Source organism: Phyllobates terribilis, unplaced genomic scaffold (genome assembly GCF_046119375.1).
Source record: "Phyllobates terribilis strain yellow unplaced genomic scaffold, ASM4611937v1 Scaffold_5__5_contigs__length_657084704, whole genome shotgun sequence".
In the NCBI taxonomy this organism is placed as follows: domain Eukaryota; kingdom Metazoa; phylum Chordata; class Amphibia; order Anura; family Dendrobatidae; genus Phyllobates; species Phyllobates terribilis.
In genome coordinates this window covers 186663679-186685039 of record NW_027362765.1, presented here as the reverse complement: position 1 = coordinate 186685039, position 21361 = coordinate 186663679, and the positions used below count along the sequence as shown (strand labels likewise).

Sequence of the window (21361 nt, the reverse complement as noted above, 5' to 3'; positions counted from 1 at the left end):
ACTGAGCTCTGCTCAATCTGCAGCCGAGAAAACTGTGACTGCTGCACCCAGCAAACTAAGTGATACATCACTGGAATCAGGGTCTCTGTCTCTACCTCATGGTGCTGTCAGATTACATAGCAAAAACCTGTCCCCAGACTCCCTTTAAGAATGGTACAAAGACTGCATGCTGTGATTAAAAATGATTACTAATAAATACCTGTCTAATAATTCCACTGCCTGGTACTTAGTGGAATTGTCCTGACCCCAGTGCTTTGACAGAAGGAAGACCAATTCTGTAATAAAACATACAGGTAGATTGATATGGATAGATAAGGGTTGAATAAAGGACAGCTCCTTTTCAACATTAATTCAATAATAAGGCATTGAGTTATTTGATAAAGGTTTTCCAAATCTAAAAAGCAATCTGTCATGATGATCACCCCCCATCCCATACACGCAGCTGAAATTGTTGCATTGGTCTTTGAAGGATGAGCCAATCTATACCTACGTTTTAGCCCATATGCAGGTGAGGCTAAGCCTCTGCCTCCCTATTCCTTATCTAGAGCCATCTTCTTCTACTTGAGCGACAGATCACCGGCTGTGTAGTCGAGAAGGTGAGCTGTCAGTCAAGCAGAATAACATGGCGCTCACAAGGAATAGACAGTACCACTGTACAGGGCAATACAACCACCTCGAACATACTGTCACCACTGCCATGGGTTACTAATAGAGATGAGCGTTGTTCTACTCGAACTGTTCGCCAATCTCAAATTCGAGCTGTTTTGGGCGGTGTTCGAGCCGTTCGGCGAACACGAACGATTTGAGAAAAATTCGGCTGTTCGAGGTTATGTTCGATAACTGTTCGTGCACCAAAATCATAACTGGATTTTTTCTCAGTAATGATGAAAATTAATGTTAATACGCAGTTTGAGTGTACAGCGGGGCGGGGGGAGGGGCAGGGGATGGATCTCTGCAGGAACAATGAAGATCTCCATTTTTTTTTCTCTTTCCCGCATTTGCAGTGGGGAGGTGCAATCTGTCAGCCTATCAGCAGCGCACACACGGAGCGAAGTGCTTTTTTTCACACAAGCAAGGGCATGTGTCATTGGCAGTGTATGTCACATGTCCTTGCCCTATAAGACCAAGCCATTTTCCCCGTCGCCACCATTTTCTCACTGCTGCAGCTGCGTGTTAGACGGCACCGCTGTTGCTGTGTGCGCTATACCTTGTTAATTTCAAGCTAATTTTTGCACAAATCTACAGATAGCTTGGGAGTAGGGAATAGTTGTGATTGCAGCCCTTTTAAGGACTAGGTTACAGCATTTCCTACGACTTTTATCAGGCAGGTCTGTGCTCTTAAATAGATAGGTTGTGGGAGTAAAGACTAATTGTAATTGGAGTCCTTTTCAGGACTAGGTTACATCAGTTCCTATCAGTTTTTGCTAGGCAGGTCTGTGCCAGTGCTGTGCAAGTTTTTTTCACAGCATTTGGCTGAATCTAGCAAAGCTAATCCTTTTTGGCCTATTGCAGAGTGTGTTAGTCAGTGGAGTAGCCTATCTGTGTTGCAAGATATACCACCTGTGTATAGAATACCAATTTTTTTACTGCACCTAGTGAAGTAAAATCTTTTGGGCATAGCATCATTCTATTAGTCCATCTATACTGACCTCCATCAGGTTGCAAATTGAATATAATTTTTTTCTGCAACTAGCTCTGAAAAAATATTTGGCCTTCTAGCAGTGTGTGGGACTTTCTCTATTAGTCCATCTATACTGACCTCCATCAGGTTGCAAATTAAAAATAATTTTTATCTGCATCTAGCTCTGAAAAAATATTTGGGCTTCTAGCTGTGTGTGGGACTTGTTCTATTAGTCCATCTATACTGACCTCCATCAGGTTGCAAATTAAAAATAATTTTTATCTGCATCTAGCTCTGAAAAAATATTTGGCCTTCTAGCAGTGTGTGAGACTTTCTCTATTAGTCCATCTATACTGACCTCCATCAGGTTGCAAATTAAAAATAATTTTTATCTGCATCTACCTCTGAAAAAATATTTGGGCTTCTAGCTGTGTGTGGGACTTGTTCTATTAGTCCATCTATACTGACCTCCATCAGGTTGCAAACTGAATATAATTTTTTTCTGCATCTAGCTCTGAAAAAATATTGGGCTTCTAGCTGTGTGTGGGACTTGTTCTATTAATCCATCTATACTGACCTCCATCAGGTTGCAAACTGAATATAATTTTTTTCTGCATCTAGCTCTGAAAAAATATTTGGCCTTCTAGCAGTGTGTGGGACTTGTTCTATTAGTCCACCTATACTGACCTCCATCAGGTTGCAAATTCAAAATAATTTTTTGTCTGCACCTAGCTCTGAAAAAATATTTGGCCTTCTAGCAGTGTGTGGGACTTTCTCTATTAATCCATCTATACTGACCTCCATCAGGTTGCAAACTGAATATATTTTTTTTCTGCATCTACCTCTGAAAAAATATTTGGGCTTCTAGCTGTGTGTGGGACTTGTTCTATTAGTCCATCTATACAGACCTCCATCAGGTTGCAAATCGAATATAATTTTTTTCTGCATCTAACCCAGCCAATAGTTTTGGCCTAATACCACAGTTTGGCCACTCAGCTCTGCTCGGTTCCCATCCATTGTTTTTTTGTGCAAACAACTCCAGAGTTGTGAATTAGTTAACCACCAAAATGAGTGGAAAAAGGCCTGCTGCTGGTGGAAAGGGGAATAGGCGTGTTGGGAAGGGGAAAAAAGGTTGTGTCCGTGGGGTAGGTGTTAAAGCAACAGTAACATCTGCAGAAGAAAGACCATCTTCCAGCCAAACTAAAATGTCTACTTCTTTTAGCGGACAATGTGATAAGATCCCTTTCTTACGGCCACGCCAATCGCTACAAATTCCAGATGAGGCACAAAAACAGCAGGTGCTTCAACGGATATCAAGTGCTCCTTTAAGTGGGCTCTCTTCCACATCAACTTCAACATCACAAATACTCCAGTCCTCAAAGGTGTCACCCCAATCGCACTTGCTTCCTCACAGCTCCCAAATCTCCAGCTGCCCGTCTGAGTATGAGGTAGAACAGATGGTTGAGTCTGCAGAGCTGTTTACTCATACTATAGCCTGGGAATCAGAGGTCGACTCCAGCGCTTCTGTGAATCCAGACGAGGAAATGATCTGCACTGATGCCCAGAATCTTTATGAGTCGGATCCAGGACCAGACGCAGAAGGTTCTGACCATAATGTAGACCCTCATTCCCAAACTGTAACTCCTGTTGGTGGAGACAATGAGGAAGACGATGATGAGACTCAAATACCTGATTGGAGCGACAACTTTAGTTTTTTGTCAGGGCAGGAACAGGTTGGCTCTGAGGACGACGGGTGTGATAACGCACAGGGTGATGATGATGAGGTTGGAGATCCCACTTACTGTCAACCCACAGTCAGCCAAGAGATGAGGTCAGCAGAAGAGGTGGAGGAAGATGCTAGTGACGACGAGGTCAGGTTGCGCCTTCCTGGACAGAGACGTAGTACTGGAAGCACGTCAACAACTGCATCCTCAAACACAACTCTGCCTCTCACCACAAGTCGTGGTGGCTCTTCAGGTCGCATGGGTGCTAAGCCTTGCATAGCCTGGGCATTTTTTCAGATCGATAAAGATGACCCAACTCGTGTTATCTGTAACATTTGTCAACAAAAGCTAAGTAGAGGCCAAAAAATACATAGTTTGAGTACTTCATGCATGAACCGGCACATGGACATGAAGCATAAGTTGCAGTGGGAAGCTCAGTGTGCTACAATGCGGCCTAGCCGGCCGGGCCAACCACCGTCTGCCATATCTTGTGCATCCGCGGCCTCTTCATCCTCTGTGACTGGGAGGACAGCAGTCACACCTGTTTTGGGGCGCAGACCTGCCACCTCTTTACCCGCAACAGCCAGCGTGATTGGCAGGTCATCATTTTCTTTGGAGGTGGTAACACCAGCTGGTGTTGAGCGCTGTCCGACATCGATAGCACCACCTTTGGATCAAGGCAACCTAACATGTCCGCCTGCATCTTCCTCACAGACCGGCAGTTTGCCGGGGACACCCTTATCAACCCCGTCTAAGCACAATAGCCAGCCCTCGGTCCCTCAGATGTAGACAAGTAAAAGACCATTTCCTCCTAGTCATGAGAAAGCTAAGAGGTTGAATTTCACCATCTGCAAGCTCTTGGCTACAGAAATGCTGCCTTTCCGCCTGGTGGACACAGAGGATTTTCGAGACCTTATGTCCGTCGCAGTGCCCCAGTACCAGATGCCCAGTCGGCACTACTTCTCAAAGAAAGGTGTGCCTGCGCTCCACCAGCATGTCGCACACAACATCACCGCTTCTTTGAGAAACTCTGTGTGTGACAGGGTGCATTTCACCACAGACACTTGGACGAGTAGGCATGGACAGGGGCGTTACATGTCGCTGACTGGGCACTGGGTAACTATGGTGACAGCAGGACAAGGGGCTGCTGTCCAAGTCTTGCCGTCCCCACGAGTTGTGCGTCAATCCTCTTTATGTCAAAGTTCCTCCACTGCTTCTGCCTCCTCAACCTCCTCTCGGTCTTCCACCTGCACCCAAAGCCTGTCTGGTCATGCCACAAGCTTTCTAACTGCGCAGAAGGGATCCTGCACACCTCCTTACTATGCTGGCAGCAGGGCTCAACGTCATCAGGCGGTTTTTACTTTGAAATGTCTGGGAAATGTGAGTCACACAGCTGAGGAGTTGTGGTCAGCTCTGGAGAACCAATTTCATGAATGGTTGTCTCCACTGGACCTGAAACCAGGGAAGGCCGTGTGCGACAATGCTGCAAACCTGGGTGCGGCCCTTCGCCGGGGCAATGTCACACACGTGCCTTGTATGGCTCACGCGTTGAACCTGGTTGTCCAGCAATTTTTAGCCCACTATCCCAGACTAGATGGCCTTCTGCAGAGGGCACGGTCGCTGTGTGCTCACTTCCGCCGTTCGCATCCCGCAGCTCAGCGACTTACATCTCTACAGAAGTCGTTGGGCCTGCCACTTCACCGGCTAAAATGCGATGTGTCTACCCGGTGGAATTCAACTCTGCACATGTTGCAGCGACTGTGGCAGCACCGACAAGCCCTGGTGCAATACGTTCTGACGTATAGCCTGGGCCAACGAGATCCAGAGGTGGGGCAAATCACGCTGGAGGAGTGGTCTCAGATCAGGGACCTATGCACCCTTCTGCACAGTTTTGAAATGGCGACGAAGATGTTTAGTGCTGACGATGCCATTATCAGCATGACTATTCCGGTGATTTACATGCTGGAGCACATGTTAAACAGAATTCGGAGTCAGGTGGTGGCACAAGAGGAGGTGGAGGAAGTAGAGGAGGAGGAGTTGTATGCGGAAGGGCTAACATCTGCAAGGTCCAGACGGTCGGCAGCACCAAGGCGGCAGGCATGTGAGGGTGGGAGAGATGGTTTTACCAGGGCGCATGGTAGCAGCCAAACTAGTGAGGAAGGTGCAGGAGCCCAGGAAGAAGTGGAGGACGAACTGATGGAAGACTCATCAGATGAGGGAGACCTTGATCACATTTCTGTTGTGCGAGGTTGGGGGGAGAGGACAGAGGAAGGAAGCATGATTGTTACCTCGCCACCAACACAACAGGGACTTGGTGCTCCTGGATGCGCAACACACATGAGTGCCTTCTTGCTGCACTACCTGCAACATGACCCTCGAATTGTGAGAATTAGAAATAATCCTGACTACTGGGTTGCCACACTGTTAGATCCCCGGTACAAAAGTAAATTTGCCGAAATTATTCCTGCCATAGAAAGGGATGCACGCATGCAGGAGTATCAGCAGAGACTGTTGCAGAATCTTACATGTGCTTTTCCACAAAACACCAGTGGTGCACGTAGTGAATCTCACAGTTCCAACTTGCCAACCGTGGGACCGTCAAGTGTTCAGCACTCAAACCGTAACAGAACCACAGTATCTGCTGGTAACATCAATTTTGCGGAATCATTTCACCACTTTTTTAGCCCATCCTTTGCAAGGCCACAGGAGACAAGAAGTCTGACACATAGTCAACGCCTAGGGACGATGGTACAGGAGTATCTCCAAGTAAACATTGAAGCCATGACTGTGTCACTGGACCCTTGCTCTTTTTGGGCTTCCAATCTGGATAAATGGCCAGAGCTAGCCACTTACGCCTTGGAGATCTTGTCATGCCCCGCAGCCAGCGTTCTGTCTGAACGTGTGTTCAGCGCTGCTGGTGGTGTGCTGACAGATAAGCGCACGCGGCTCTCCACTGATAATGTAGACAGACTCACGGTCATAAAGATGAACAAATCATGGATCCGAAACGACTTTTCTACCCCTGTGTCATCCTGGGGAGAGTAAAAGCTTGATGATTGGTTAAAATCACCCTACCAACTGTTTTAAGCTTTCAAATTACTAATCATGTTTATCTGTATCTTGGCTGGAAAATAATTTGGGCTTTGTAGCAGTGTGCAGCACTGATTCTATTAGGCCATCTATAATAAGCTCCACCAGATTTAAAATTACTAATCATGTTTATCTGTATCTTGGCTGGAAAATAATTTGGGCTTTGTAGCAGTGTGCAGCACTGATCCTATTAGGCCATCTATACTAAGCTCCACCAGATTTAAAATTAATAATAATTTTTAGCTGCATCTAGCCCGGAAAATAATTTTGGGGCTCCGAGATGCGCAAGACACATAAGTGCCTTCTTGCTGCACTACCTGCAACATGACCCTCATATTGTCAGAATTCGAAGTAATCATGACTACTGGGTTGCCACACTCTTAGATCCCCCAAACTTTTCGATCAACCTTTTCATTTTAATAAAGACCAAAAAAATTGTCATTTTTGAAATTATAAGCATTAGCAGGTTATTAGAAACTGAAATCAAACAGTTTTCAACTCAAAACTTTATTCTAGGTGATGTTACATTTTCACATAGGACCCCTTGTTCGAAAGGAGCTTCTGAACTCTCTCGTCCATTGAATTTGTCAGGTTTTGGATGGTTTCTGCTTCAATTGTTTTGCATGAGGACAGAATACCCTCCCAGAGCTGTTGCTTAGATGTGAACTGCCTCCCGCCATCATAGACACTCCTTTTGATGATGCTCCAGAGGTTCTGAATGGGGTAGAGGTCAGGGGAGCATGGGGGTCACACCATAAGTTTGTCCCCTTTTATGCCCATATCAGCCAGAGATGCAGATGTTTTATGTGCAGCATGAGATGGTGCATTATCATGCAAAAAAATGATCTTGCTGTGAAATACACGGTTCTTCTTCTTGAACCATGGCAGGAAGTGCTGTTTGAGAAAATCCACATACATTATGGAGTTCATCTTTAGCGCCTTCAGGGATCCTAAAAGGGCCGACAATCTCTCTCCCCATGATTCCAGCCCAAAACATTACTCCACCTCCTCCTTGTTGGCGCTGTAGCCGTGTTTGCGTGGGGTGTCCATCAACCATCCATCCTCCACTCCATCCATCTGGACCATCGAGCGCTGCACGGCACTCATCCGTGAACAAAACAGTTTTGAAATCAGTCTTCATGTAATGTTTAGCCCACTGGAGCCGTTTCTGCTTGTGTGAAGTGGATAGAGGAGGTCGACAGGATGGCGTATGCACAGCTGCAAACCTCTGAAGGACCCTGCATCTTGTTGTTCGGGGGACGTTGGAGGCACCAGCAGCTTCAAAAACTTGTCTGCTGCTATGACAAGGCTTTTTTGCCGCTGCTCTTTTAACCTGACGTAATTGCCTGTAGGAAAGAGTCCTCAATTTGCCCTTATCAGCACGCACACGTGTGTACTGTGAATCAGCTACATACTTCTTGATTGCCAAGACACTTCATCCTGATCATCGCACAATGTTGATTGTAGTCATGCCTTGACCTAAACACTCCACAATTTGTTGCTTCTCAGCAGCCGACACATCCTTTTTCTTTCCCATTTTGGCAGAAAATGTAGGCTGCTTAATAATGTGAGACAGCCTTCTTAAGTAGTCTTGCCTTTCATTGGACACACCTGCCAAACTAATTAGCACAGGTGTCTGCAATTGCTTACAGTGATATAAAGAGCCCTGACACACATCACCATCAATGAGTTTAACTGACAAACAAATTCTTCCCTTATCACTCCTAAACACTTTTTGCATAATAATTTGGAACACAGTGTACATGTGCTTTTCCACAAAACACCAGTGGTTCACGTAGTGAATCTTACAGTTCTAACTTGCCAACCGTGGTCTGTATGGAGTTGTTCAATAAAGGGCCCAAAATTAAGATAACATAGATGGGAGAGGTCTCTATGAATAGGAATTCCTAAGTATTTGATACCCTGTGAGGGCCAGGCAAAGGGAAAGTTGGACTGGATGGAATCCTATATGGATTTGGGGAGGGAGACATCGAGGGCCTCAGACTTCGCTGCATTGATTTTAAAATTTGACCATGTAACAAAGTGATCTATTTCAGCCATAACAGCATGGATGGATATATGTGATTGAGTGATATATACTAGGACATCATCAGCAAATAGAGAGCACTTGTACTCGGTGCCTCCCACCTCAATCCACCTAATATTGGGGTTATGGCGAATTGATGAGAGCAGGTGCTTCGTCACTAGGATGTATAAGAGAGGGGACAGAGGACATCCCTGCCTTGTCCCATTGGTGATTGTGAAAGGTGATGAAAATGTTCTGATGCACCGCCTGGGCCTTGGGACACCCGGAGCCGGACCCTTTTTGGTGGATGCTGGTGGTTGTAGTCTTCGTGGCGGCGACCTGGTTCCGTGGCTCAGGGTGGTCAAACCAGTGGCGGAACTATTTATGTGGTTTTGATGTTTAAATGTCCGACTACGCCACCCGTGGATTGCGGTCAGAGTGAACCGCCGCTGCAGGGCAGACCGCTGAGGCTGGTGTTGTGGGTGCAGCAGAGCGTAGCATAACTCCCCACGGGAGGAGTATAGCCTCAGGGCAGTGTATGCGGAGGATGGGGGTGATGGTGCAGGGCAGCAGCAGTAACGACACGGAGTCAGTGATGCAGTCCAGGGCCTTTACTCACAGTTCTTATTATCCAGACCACGTCTGCAGGTAACGGCTGCCCACGTCGTACTGTGCTCACCAGGTGAGCGGCTCAGACAACTCCCAGATAACTTTGGAGCGCTTTACAGGACCCCCTTTGTGTGTCCTTTGTCTGGCCTTTCTTACCAACCCTTCTGTCCGGCTGCCTCGGGCCTCCTCTTGGTAAACTTGGCGCCAGTTTCCCTGACCCTATGTGGTGCCTTCCTAGCGGGTGTAGCGAGGGGCTGCGCCACATAAAATGTCACAGCCTCCGGTTTCTAGCTGAGGGTCGTTTCCTGCCTCCACTAGTTTCGGGGACCGGTCTCCCCCTTTGGCCTGACCCCTCCACGCAGGTGGATTCGGGCGTGCGGTGGCGACTCGCCCGTCCGCACCCCTGGGATCCCTTCATTCCTCGTTCCTGGAGCCTTCTCCGCTCCTCTTCCTTCCTTCTCCCTCTTCCAGGCCTGGGCCTCTGTTACTAGGCCCGCCTCCGGAGCAGAGCTCATGCAGAGCCCCTGCTCCCTGCCACTTCTGCTCAGACTTCTCTGCACTGAACTAAGATGGTGCCCACCTTTTATACTCCCTTCTCAATGCACCCAGAAACTGCTTCCTCCCTGCTCCTGCACTACAGGGTTCCCCTTCCTCAGTGTTCCCTCCCCCCACTCCAGCCAGGGACAGGGACTGTCGTGCCCATCTCAGAGGCATATTGGTCGCCCTGCCCCACGGCAATGTGGTGTAATGCATGCAGGTGTCGGGTCCTGATCCACACTCCATCCTTACCTGAGAGTGAGATATCACACCTCTGGGTGAGGTGCAATACCTCTGTAGCAACCGAGCCCTCAGGGTGCTACAGTTCCATTTATCTTCAGCCTAGGTGACGTATTGTGATACAGGGCCGTGATTTTGGCTATAAAAGGGTCCCCTAGACCCCTACCCCAAGCTTTTTAAGAGAATCATATATGGCGTGCCAGGAGACTCTATGGAATGCTTTCTCAGCATCCAACGAGAGTATCTAATTACAAATTTTTAACTGCATCTAGCCCAGGAAATACTTTGTGCCTAGTAGCAGTGTCTGCTAGTCAGCGGATTATCCCGGCTGTTAAGCAAGCTACACCACCTGTAGTTTGGACACTTAATTTTTTCAAAGGAAATGCTTCGGGACCACGGGATACTCAGTGAAGAGCATCAGGAGGCACCCCAAGGCATAGGGGCTGGGACTGGCAGTAGGATGCCTTGCGGTGGACAGCCGAGCTCGATCCTTATAAAAGCTTTTTAACTGCAGCAGCTTTAGTGTACGCTACTGGAGCTGGAATTACGCGGCTGCTGGCATGAGACTTGCCCTCCAATAGATCCTTGTAAATGGATTTAAAGTGTATTCATTCAAATTAGAGAGACAATTTAAATTAAAAAGCTTAGAGCTGCCTCCACCACAGGGGGGCTCGCTCGACCCACCAGCGGACAGGCACCAGTATTGGGAGAGGGGGGCTGGCCGTCAGGGTTCACCGCGGCTCTGGCACAAACCCGGCGACACGGAGGTGGCACGGGCAGGAGCGGACTGAACGTGTCGGCTTCTCACTTTTTGGATTTTAGAAGGGCATGACATGCCTATATCTGTGTCTCCCCCTCCTTTTACTCCTCCACCTCTTTTCTTTTCGCATGACTATATGTACTTGTCACTTTTCCATGTGTTAGTTGTGTCTTCTGAGCAGTTTGTCAGCTTTTGGACACCTTTGAAGGTGTTTTCTATGTGTTTCTATGTGTTTTTGTTTGCCTGCCATTGGTTTTAACGGTGTTCGAAGGTGTTCGACGAACAGTTCGGCGAACACACGGGTGTTCGACGAACCGAACCGAACTCGAACACTACGGGGGTGGCTCAACACTAGTTACTAATTTAGCAACAGCAAGAACAGCGCATCAACATGTATAGGATTCAACAAAGGATTAAAGTAGTAAAAGTATTCAGTCTTTACAAAATAATTTCCAGGAAATATAAAAACCATTTACACCATCACAAAACAAAATATACATAAGAAAAAAAGAAAACACTCAGAACACTTCAGCCTCAACTGCATATGGATAAAAACATGGCAGATCCTATACATAAAGGTGTAGATTGGCTTATTTTATAAACGTGTTATATGATAATATAAGTGGTTTAGTAAGTGAGGTGCTGATCGTCATGACAGATTTCCTTTAAAACATGGATTTCTGACACATCAGAGGTGTAAGCCAGTCATATTTATTTCCTTGAACTCCATGCCCTCAATTAAAAGGGACATTAATCATGGTCAAAATGCAAATAGTTTGTAAAGCAAGCAACTTTGCAATGTTAATCTCTTTAAAGCAGCACTCCAGCTTTTTTTTTTATTTCACTGCCAGAGTGGTGTCACTAATGTCTGTTCCCTGCCCCTAGCAGAATACTTCCCAGCTGTCGTCTTCTGCTCTTCCTGGCTCTATCCTGGTCCCGATTCGCCATCTTGTCACCATTACTGACTGACTGAGTCAGAGGTAAAGGTCACAAGCTCTCAGTGAAAGTCTGGGAGAGCCTCATTCTACTCTCATAGACTTACATTAAGAAGTGACTTCTGGCTTGACCAGCAAACACTGGACTGATTTGGCAGGTCACAACCTGCAGAAGACGACGGGAGCGGCGCCGGGAGCAGCTGAAGATGGAAGCTGGTAAGTATTTTGTTATAGGTAGGTAACATGCAGTAGTGATACCATTCCGACAATGAAGTAAAAAGAAAAAATGCTGGATTGATGCTTTAATATTCCTCTTTGTTCACAAGAACAGAGGGATTTTTAATTTGAATGTTTAATGCTTGTTTTCTTACCAAGCCACTTCTGCAATCTAGCAGTGTGGCAGAGTATGCGCAGTGCTTACAAGCTCTTTTCAATAAATCCCTGTGACCTAAATCTGACTAGATTTCTGGAGCGCACAATCGGATCGCTTGTTCCTGCACTCCTCCGATACTGCTGCTGCATCAGAAAGGGCACAATTCGAACCAGCGGTGCAACCACACAGAACTGTCAGTCTTCAGGAACGCACTGCCCCGGCAAACAGGAAGCCGGGAGACTGGGGAGCGGTGCACCCAAATCCCAAATAGTACTCATGAGAATAACCCTTTAATAAATGTGGCATCTACCAACCACTATGCCCATAGACACTACATATGTGTCAGTACATTAACCACCCTCACCTAACCAAGTTCTTACCTATTACTTTAGGCTGCTTGAATGAGCCTGCATGCTCCGATAAGTGGTCCAGAGTAAGCTCATTGTCATTTGCCAAGCCAATAAGAATATCTTCTATCACATCAGAAGGGGCTATTCCAAATATTGTGCCAGGTAACGGTGAAAATCTATTTGATTTGAGTGGAATTTGGTTCATCCTTGGACTCTAACAAATAATGCAAAAATTTGTTGAACCACAAAAATGACACATATTAGTATAAGGGCCATGGTGTCAGAATGTAGGACCCGAACAGACTGCAATAACACTTAGACATATCATATATTACAAAAAAAGTTAAATAAAGCAAAAGATTTATTTAAAGGGGTAGTACCCTTTCAGAAAATGTTCATCCCTGGCTGCAGAAATATAAAAAAACATCCCCAGGTTAATGTACTGAATTTCTAGTGCTGCTTTAGTGTCCGGTATTGGCTAACGTCACGTCGACAGTGTGGAAGCCATTCAATGGGCTTAGCGGCTTTGACTGTCTAGAACTCTAGATGGGTCGCACCTTCAAAGCTGTTGAGGTCACCAACTGGCTGTTGCATTGTCGACATGACATCAGAGCCGCAGCCAAAACTCAGCACTAGACCCGGGTATAGTAAGGAGTGGTTTATTCTTTTTAGAACAAACTGCAGCCAAAAATGACAATTTTCTGACCGGAAAGGCCCCTTTTAGGCCACGGCCCCACTATCAGTATTTGGTCAGTATTTTTTCTCAGGTGAGGGAGCCAAAATCAGGTGAGGAACAATCAGAGAAAATGTAGAATAGAAACAAGTCACCACTTCTGCATTTATCTCCCACTCCTGGTTTTGGCTCCCACTCCCGAGAAAAAATACTGACCGAATACTGACCAAATACTGATAGTGGGGCTGTGGCCTAACACTTCGAATCTCTACCATTCCACTACACTGCACAGCTTCAGTGGTCTCTACCAGGACTGTGATGACGCCCTGTCCAATAAGTCATCTGACCACTGATTGGCTGCAGGGTCAGCTGATTGATGGAAGGGATGTGATCACTTTTCATCTGGTAACGTCCCATCCATCAGCCATAGTGTATAATTTCCTAACAACGGTTGGCAGAAATGGTTTTATCACTAGGAAAGAGGGCCACAGATGATGGGGCACCGCTCTCCTCGTGAATACTGTGGATTCAAGCCCGGAGTAGGATTTTCCATGACAAAATATCGCAATTGCCAAATTTCCTGAAATTTCTGTAAGCTTCCAATAATAAGGAAGATCTCACCATCTCCTCAAAATGTGTGCAAATGTCCCAGGCCGTCGCCTACACCTCCAGAAACCTACACAAAATGCCTCTGGAACATTTCTTGTTAACAATGCCGGAACGCTCCACCTTCAAACTGAGCTCCTGCATCCAAACACAGATTTAGAGGGTGAGAAATGGGGCACAGCAGGCCATGTCAGCGCTCAGGCTATGGGCTTTGTGCACCAAACTCACAAGTCTCCTGGGCACAAAATACCATAATTTGGCAAGTATGAATATAAATCAGCCGTCAGACACTGCTTCCACTTCACAAGAGGTGATGTGGTGGACAGGAACACAGCTACAGAGCAACCAATCAGATCGCATTTACCAGGAAAGATGGAATTTAAAAACAGTGACCTGATTGGTTACTACGGGAAGACGATGTGCTGGTACCAAACTAGAATTGTGCCCTTCTATATACACATACATGAAGCTAATAGGATAACTAGTCCCGTTTCTTGTCTCACACCACCTAATGTTAATGATGTAAATCTACGCGGGCGCCATATTTGTTGTGGGCAGAATGCCAGTCTGCGCTTTAACTACGAGGTTCTTTAACTTTTACCACCTGACGGTATTTTTTTTTGGACGGCGTTGTAAATAAAATACTTCAGAAGCTTTTTTCCCTCCCACTTCTTGAGACGCGGTCTGGCGTTTACTGATGACGTCATCACACAGCGCTGCTGGCAGAGAAACATGGCGGAGAAGGGAAGCACGCAGGGGTCAGGCTCCATGGATGCAAAGCAGCAGCAGACGCTCACCAGAGAGCAGATGGCGCTTCTACGGAGGAGGGAGATGGCGAAGTGGGCGAATTCTGGGAAGCTGAGGACGAGGAATATAATAACCGGCCTGGCCATAGGCGGCGTAGTGCTGGGCATCTGTATCCTTCCCATGTACTGCTGACCTCCATGTCACATGTAGGAATATAGTGTGTGCGGGGTCATGGGGGATGGGCCTTTAGGAGGCTTTACTATGGACTATGCTGTTTTTTCTTTTTGTGACTTATTTTATTTATACAGTGTACACTTATGGTTTTCATGTGTTTCTGGGATAATCCTGTATGATGGCCACATCCATAGGAGCAGAAAGTGTAGTGCGCTTAGGTACCGTCATTGTTGCCTTCTTTTTTTTCGTGTTTTTCGCCTATATTTTCATTTGCATTTTATTTTAATTTGCACTTTTTTTTTTTAAAAAAAAAAAAAGGAAAACTTTAACTATGAAAATGCAGTTTTATCTTCAGGCAGCATGTTATAGAACAGGAGGAGCTGAGTAGATTGATATATGGTTTTATGAGAAAAGGATCAGTATAACCCGTGATTCAATCCTCTGCTCTTTCTGGGATCTTGGATCCAGTGGGCGGGGCCATCAGTGATTGACAGCTGTTCCTGTATGCACACTCGGGGTTCGCTCACACTGCCTCATTAATTGGATGAGTGCAATCCAATAAAAGGATTGCACTCTCACCAATGATATTCAATGAGGCAGTGCAGATCTGCATATTTTTTTCTCTGCTGTATTTGGCGTGAGGAAAAAATTATAGCATGCTGCGATTTGACTCAAAATCGCATGGGTGCGATAATGAAATCGCATGCCACAAGGACCATCAGTATGGCATCAGATTTTTACAGATACAATACAATTCTGTAAGAAGGGAAACTGTAAATGGTCCATAAAAAAAAATAACTGCTGAATAAAAAAACAGATTGTATACAGATGACAAGTGAGAAAAAATCGTTCCACTTTTCTGGATGAGAATGGGACCATGTTTTTTTTCTTGTTTTGTGTTTGCGAATCCAGCCTTAGGCTGTGTGCCCATGATGTGTTTTTCAAGCGCTTTTGATGCGGAATTTCCACAGCAGAAACGCTTTAAAAACGCTTGGTAATCCGTGCCCCATGGTCCCCAATGAAAATCTGCATGTTCTGTGCCCATGCTGCGGATTTTTCCGCAGCGGATTTTCCTTACGGAAAAATCCGCAGCATGTCCATTATTTGTGCGTTTCTGCATGCGGATTTGAGGTCCCAATGCACTTGAAAAACACAAGTCAAATCCGCATGTAAAAACGCCTCAAAAACGTGTGTAAAATCTGCAAGCGTTTTTGACTGCCAAGACCATGCAGAAACGCTGCAGAAATTTTCTGCATCGTGGGCACATACCGTTATACAGACATAGCTGTCAAGCACTGATGGGACCGCCCACTGGACCGAAAATCCCAGAAAGAACTGATTAAATTATCATTTAGATTGTGAGCCCCAACGAGGACAGTGCCCATAATGTCTGTAAAGCGCTGTGGAATTAATGGTGCTATATAAATGAGATAAATAAATTAAATCACAAGTTATACTGAATATTTTCCCACAAAACTATACACCAATCTACTCCGCTCCCCCTGCTCTAACGTGCCTGCAGATTGGACTGCATTTTCATGGTGATAGGTTCTCTTCAAACGGTGTTTTAATGTACGGTAAAACATTTTTTACCACGTTTTGTAACAGTCTTTTACAGTGACTTATGCAATGTAAGCCTAAAGTACGTTAGAACGAGGTTCCATAAGCTTTCATTGTAAAACAGACTTCTAGCTCACACACAGTCAGCCAAATAGTCGCAATTGCGGTGATGTCATTCAGAAGTCAGATGCTGGACAACGTAGAGAGCAGCGGTGAGTATAGTAACACACTCACACTACATTATGTATACACACATTTAATTAATAAAAAAGTTAATGGGAGTTAACCTCCTGACGATTTTCCGTTATTTTTTTTTCCTCCCCTTTTTCAAGTGTGCCGAAATTGAAAAAAAAGTGCAGTTCCACAAATGGTTTTTATTTAATTTTTTTTATGTTCACTATATAGTAAAACTGACCTGGCAACATGATTATTTTTTTTTTCCTAAAGTTGTGAAAAAAAAATTCAGGAATTTGTAATAAAAAAAAACCAAAACTTTTCTTGTTGCCATTTTTTTTAAAACCTGTAACGTTTTAATTTTCAAGATTTAATGCAGTGTGATGGCTTATTTTTTAATTTTTTACTGATACCATTTTGGGGTAGGTGAGCTGTTTTGATCACCTTTTATTGTAACATTGAGGTGGCCAAAAACAACGTACGGTAATTCTGACTTTTTGATTTTTTTTTTGTTGTTAAGCCATTTACTAATTTTTAGATTAATTTAGTGTATATTTAGATTTGACTTTTACGAATGCAGCAATACAAAATCATTTTTTTTAATATTTTATGTTTAATAATGCAAAAGGGGGTGTTCTAATTTTACTAGAAGGGGTTGTCTGAATAGACGACAACCCTTTTATACTTCAACGGGTGAATTCATAAAAGGCTGCATGCTAGAATTCTGTCAGAAACTTTGGAGCAAGCTGGTCTCCTGATTTTAATCATGAAGCCTCGTGTATTTCTATGAGAATGGTCACGGGTCTCCTGGCCTGAACTAGACAGTGTGTGCAAAACACAGATGTGTGAATCTGGTCTTAGAGGCAGATGTCAGCTGCATAACACAGCTCCTGAGCCTTCTCCATACATTGAGAACCTGTATGTCACACGTTGGGGGGTGGAAAGGGTCAAACAAAAACCAAGAGTGGGTTCTTGGCACAGAAAAAAAATTAGACATTTAACAAAGATTTTGTTAAACTGAAAACTTTCAGAGGATGGATCGGTCATAAGGAAGACACAGACTGACCCTATTGACTATATTTGTGTCCAGCGGATGCCTCAGACACAGATGTGAACAGATGCAAAATACTCACAGATAAAGAAGTGTGCAGGAGGCCAAAGCATTTTTTCCCTGCTCTGTATTCTTTTCAGAAAGTAGTAGATATAAGCCATATACTCCTTAACATTGAAAATGCAACACCAAGAAGGAAAAGTCGAATTATGGAGATCATAGGATGGATAGACATGTTAATGATATGCAAATTATGGGAGAAACAATGAAAACACATCTTGATTTATTTAGTGGTGACTATGAGCACCATGTGCAGAAATATTAGCTCTTACACTCCTTGGTTGGTAATGGTTGTCTCGAGAATGTTCTGATGCACTGCATGCACTTTGCCATGCAAATAATCAAGATCCACTGCTAGCAGCTCCCTTTGCAATTGTCGACCAATGATCCAGATGTGTTTGATGGGAGACAAGTCAAATATGCTGCAGCTCATGGTAGTACGCTTAGGACACACAGGCTGCTTACAGTAGTGTGAGCAACATGTGGCCCGGTGTTGTTTAAAATCCGCTCCTTGGATACTTTGGAGAAATAACCGTACCACTAGTTCCACATCCAATTTAGTCCATGTAATGTTGACCTGTTAGTGAACTTGGAATGAAGACTAAAAGGGTCTAGCTACTGTACATTGTGACACCCCCCCACACCATAATCCTGAGAGTAAGACCGGTTTTACGTTATCTTGTGAAGGCCTCTTCACAGTGTTGCCCAAGTGATCATCAGACCAATTTCTGGCCATCATTGCATCCAAGACAAAAGCAGAACCCTTCGCAGAAGAAGATAGATCTCCATTTCCGCCTCCTATCTCCATGTGGAGACCATATGGACAATGCCTTGCAGAGGCCTTCACTAGAGAGCATCACAGCGGTCTAACTCCTGAGATTATGGTGTGGAGTTGCGTAATATAAGTGTTCAGCATGGCAGAACATTCCTCAGACAACCATTAAAGGAAACCTGTCACGTGAAAAAATGCTATTAACCTGCAGATATGGGGCTAATCTCCAGGGTAAATAGCGTTTTGAACCTGCCCGGCGCCTGTACTTAATGTCTTCCCAGCAGGAGGGCACTAACTTTATTCCTCCCGGCAGCGCTCTGTGTTTAGAGAGCGGGGGCTGTAACTGCACCCCGGCACTTACTGACAGCAGGCTCAGCATTAGGGTCGGCTGTCAGTAACTGCCAAGGGCGCGGTTACCGCCACTGTTCTCTATACAAAGAACCGAGAATGAAACCCGAAAGCTGCCAAGAGGAATAAAGTAAACTTCATTTCCTCCCGGCAGCGAGGCTCTTAGCGTGAGCACTGGGCAGGTGTAGAATTCTATTAACCTGCAGGTTAATAGCATTTTTTTCACATGACAAGTTTCCTTTGTTATCAATGAGGTTTACTTCTAAGTGTATTCCTGCGTGCGGTGTTCATACTGGATAAATCAAGATATTTTGTTTTTTATTTTTTTCATCATTTACATATTACATGTATCGATTCTATAATTCTACGACTTTTTGTTGCAATTTCAGTGTGGTGAAGTGTAAATTGCTTTGCAGTAAGCAGGAGGTCTACAGGGTAACTTGAAGTTATTGGTGTGTATAATTTTAGACTCCTTTTATATTAGGTTTCTTAACTAGTAGTACAGATGGATACACCTTTTTCTCTGTGTCCCAAGAGAAGTTTCTAGATGAGCTCGAAGATGAAGCCAAAGTTGTGCGAGCAAATTATCCCAAAACATCAGCGAATTGATTGTACATTGCAATATGAACTGTGGCTTATGAAGTGTCTAGAATTCTCCAGCCATGGAAAGCGAGGGACAAGTCCAGAACTTGAACTCAGAGATACGTAAATGTCAAGTGGTGGAAGCTTGACCGGAAGTTACCATGATCCACGGGTTGAAAACTATCTGTGTTAAACAATAATTTCTTTATATTTTGTTTGAATGTCTTACATTATGGGTGGTAGATTCCTATCATATTCTGCTGATCTAAATTCATTTTCCTTGTATTCATAAAATGTAGAAAACAAGCTTGGTATATTTATGTAAATACATATTAAGAATTTTCAACATTTCAAAACGGATTAATTTTCATTAACCCCCTTCTTTACATGTCACATGTACAACACACGTCTGGTACAAGTACATGGAGCAGGCCTAGGAATGTAACCGGCCCAAAACATGGCACGTGCTGGCTGTGTTATACAGCCTGAACCTTCCGTTACCAGCAGCAATCAGATCTAGCTCTAGTTGCTTTTCTTTAACAACTTACTGATTACCTACTTCAATATAGTGGTAATGGACATGGTACTGTTCTAGTGATAGTGGGTACTGATCTAGCAATAATCACTTGACTTGTTGTTAGGCGAAAACTTGTTAGAACTGGAATATCCCTTTTCACTAGTAGCTCTAAAACATAAATTAAATAACACACTAAAACCTTTAGTATAATTTATTTTAATAGTAGTAAATGTGCACCAAAGGAGACTACTACTAATATCTATGTAAAACTATTTAAAGGGAACCTGTGATGTCAAAAAAGCAGCAGATATGGGGTTAATCTTCAGGTTAATAGCATTCTAAAGCCGTGTGGCCGCCACACTGAAGGCCTATCTGCCTTCAGTAAAGGGACTGTCAGCACAGAATGACTTTTCAAACCAAGCACAGGTGCTCGGTGCACCATTATGTGCCCAAACATTTAAATACACCTGCTCTCCTGCTTGTGTTCCATCCATCCACGTCCGCCCTTCTCTGTCCCTCTAAAGCCTGAGCTGTCAAAGAGGGGAGGGTCGAGATAAAGGGAAAACAAGTAGGTGGGAAGGTGGCTTTAAATGATGATGAAGCAACGAGTGGCTGGGCTTAGTTTGATTAGTCATTCTGTGCTGACAGTCCCTTTAACTTTATTTCTTCGGCAGCCTCTGGCTTTCAGTCATAGATGGGTGTAGTTACAGCCACTGTTCACTATGTACAGAGCAGTGACTGAAGCCGTGCCTCTATAACTGAAAGCCGGAGCCTGCCGGAAGAAATAAAGTTCCATTTCCTCCCTGCAGCCAGGAATTTAGTGCGGCGGCGGTGGCCGCACAGCTTCAGAATGCTTTTAACCTGCAGATTAAGCCTTTAACTGCAGGTTAATAGTGGCTTTTGATATAACAGGTTCCCAGAGGAACATTGCACGGCGAATAAGCCTCACTTGGCATGCCAGAGCCGGTATGTCACTCTCCACAAGGAGAAACGTTACCCCTTAGACCTCAGTCCAGAGCCTCTCACCTAGCCAAATCAGTTCTCATACTTTGCACTGACGAGGGCCAACAGCCCGAAACACCGTGTCTGCAAATTCAGATTCCGATTTGACTATTCTCCTAAGTCATATTGCATGACTCTTTAAGGGGTCAATTGTGACTTGTAGGATTGCTGCTACCAATAGGTGGCGCTATAGAGTTCAAATCCTCTTTTTCTCTGAAGAGGCAATTTGCATTTAAAATGTCATTCAAAACCAGAGAAAAAGGATAGTCTTCTCCCAAACCATATAAAATTGCTTTTTGGAGCAAAGGAACTGTCCTGATTCTTAGTTTGCTTACAGTAAATGTAAACTGACCAGGCAAAATTCAGATTTGCCTGTTTGCGCGTATTCTTCTGGAAAAGTCGATTTTCAGAGAAGTTATTCTCTGATTTTAATGTTCCTTATTGTGCTGTGGGGTCTCCCCAGACCCCAGAGCACAATTAAAAAAAAAGATTATATATATATATATATATATATATATATATATATATATATATATATATATCTCCGCTCCTCACTGTCGCATCTTCTGATTTCCCCCACTCACACTGAATTTCCTGGGCCTCTCGCACTGAGCAGGGACTTCCAGCTCTGTGCAGAACCGTCCCGGAGATTGGATACTGAAATGGATATTGAATATGCCTAGCAATAGCAATCCCTGCATGTGTCGCAGCTGTCTAACAGCCGTGACATGTGCAGCTGCGGCGGCTCAAACATAGGGGCTGAGCACACCGCAAATACTCGGTGTGCACCCGAGCGTGCTCGATTTAAAGGATTAAACGAGCACGCTCGC

The 21361-nt window shown here is 44.6% G+C and overlaps 2 protein-coding genes across 2 annotated transcripts in view; one reads left to right on the top strand and one right to left on the bottom strand.

Moving 5' to 3' along the window:
* The window catches only part of CNTD1 (cyclin N-terminal domain containing 1), a 36827-nt gene extending 24357 nt beyond the window's left edge, over positions 1 to 12470 (bottom strand). Inside the window, exons 1-2 of the mRNA XM_073681142.1 lie at positions 12296 to 12470; positions 200 to 275 (exon numbers count right to left, since the gene is read on the bottom strand). Of these exons, the coding sequence (XP_073537243.1) occupies positions 200 to 275; positions 12296 to 12470 (251 nt within the window). The remainder of the gene's footprint in view (positions 1 to 199; positions 276 to 12295) is intronic.
* A 1750-nt stretch (positions 12471 to 14220) lies between these two features.
* Positions 14221 to 19368, top strand: COA3 (cytochrome c oxidase assembly factor 3). The gene is made up of 2 exons (XM_073683603.1): positions 14221 to 14460; positions 18936 to 19368. The coding sequence occupies exons 1-2, from the start codon at positions 14277 to 14279 to the stop codon at positions 19037 to 19039; spliced, it is 288 nt and encodes a 95-aa protein (XP_073539704.1). The 5' UTR covers positions 14221 to 14276; the 3' UTR covers positions 19040 to 19368.
* The last annotated feature ends 1993 nt before the right edge of the window (positions 19369 to 21361 follow it).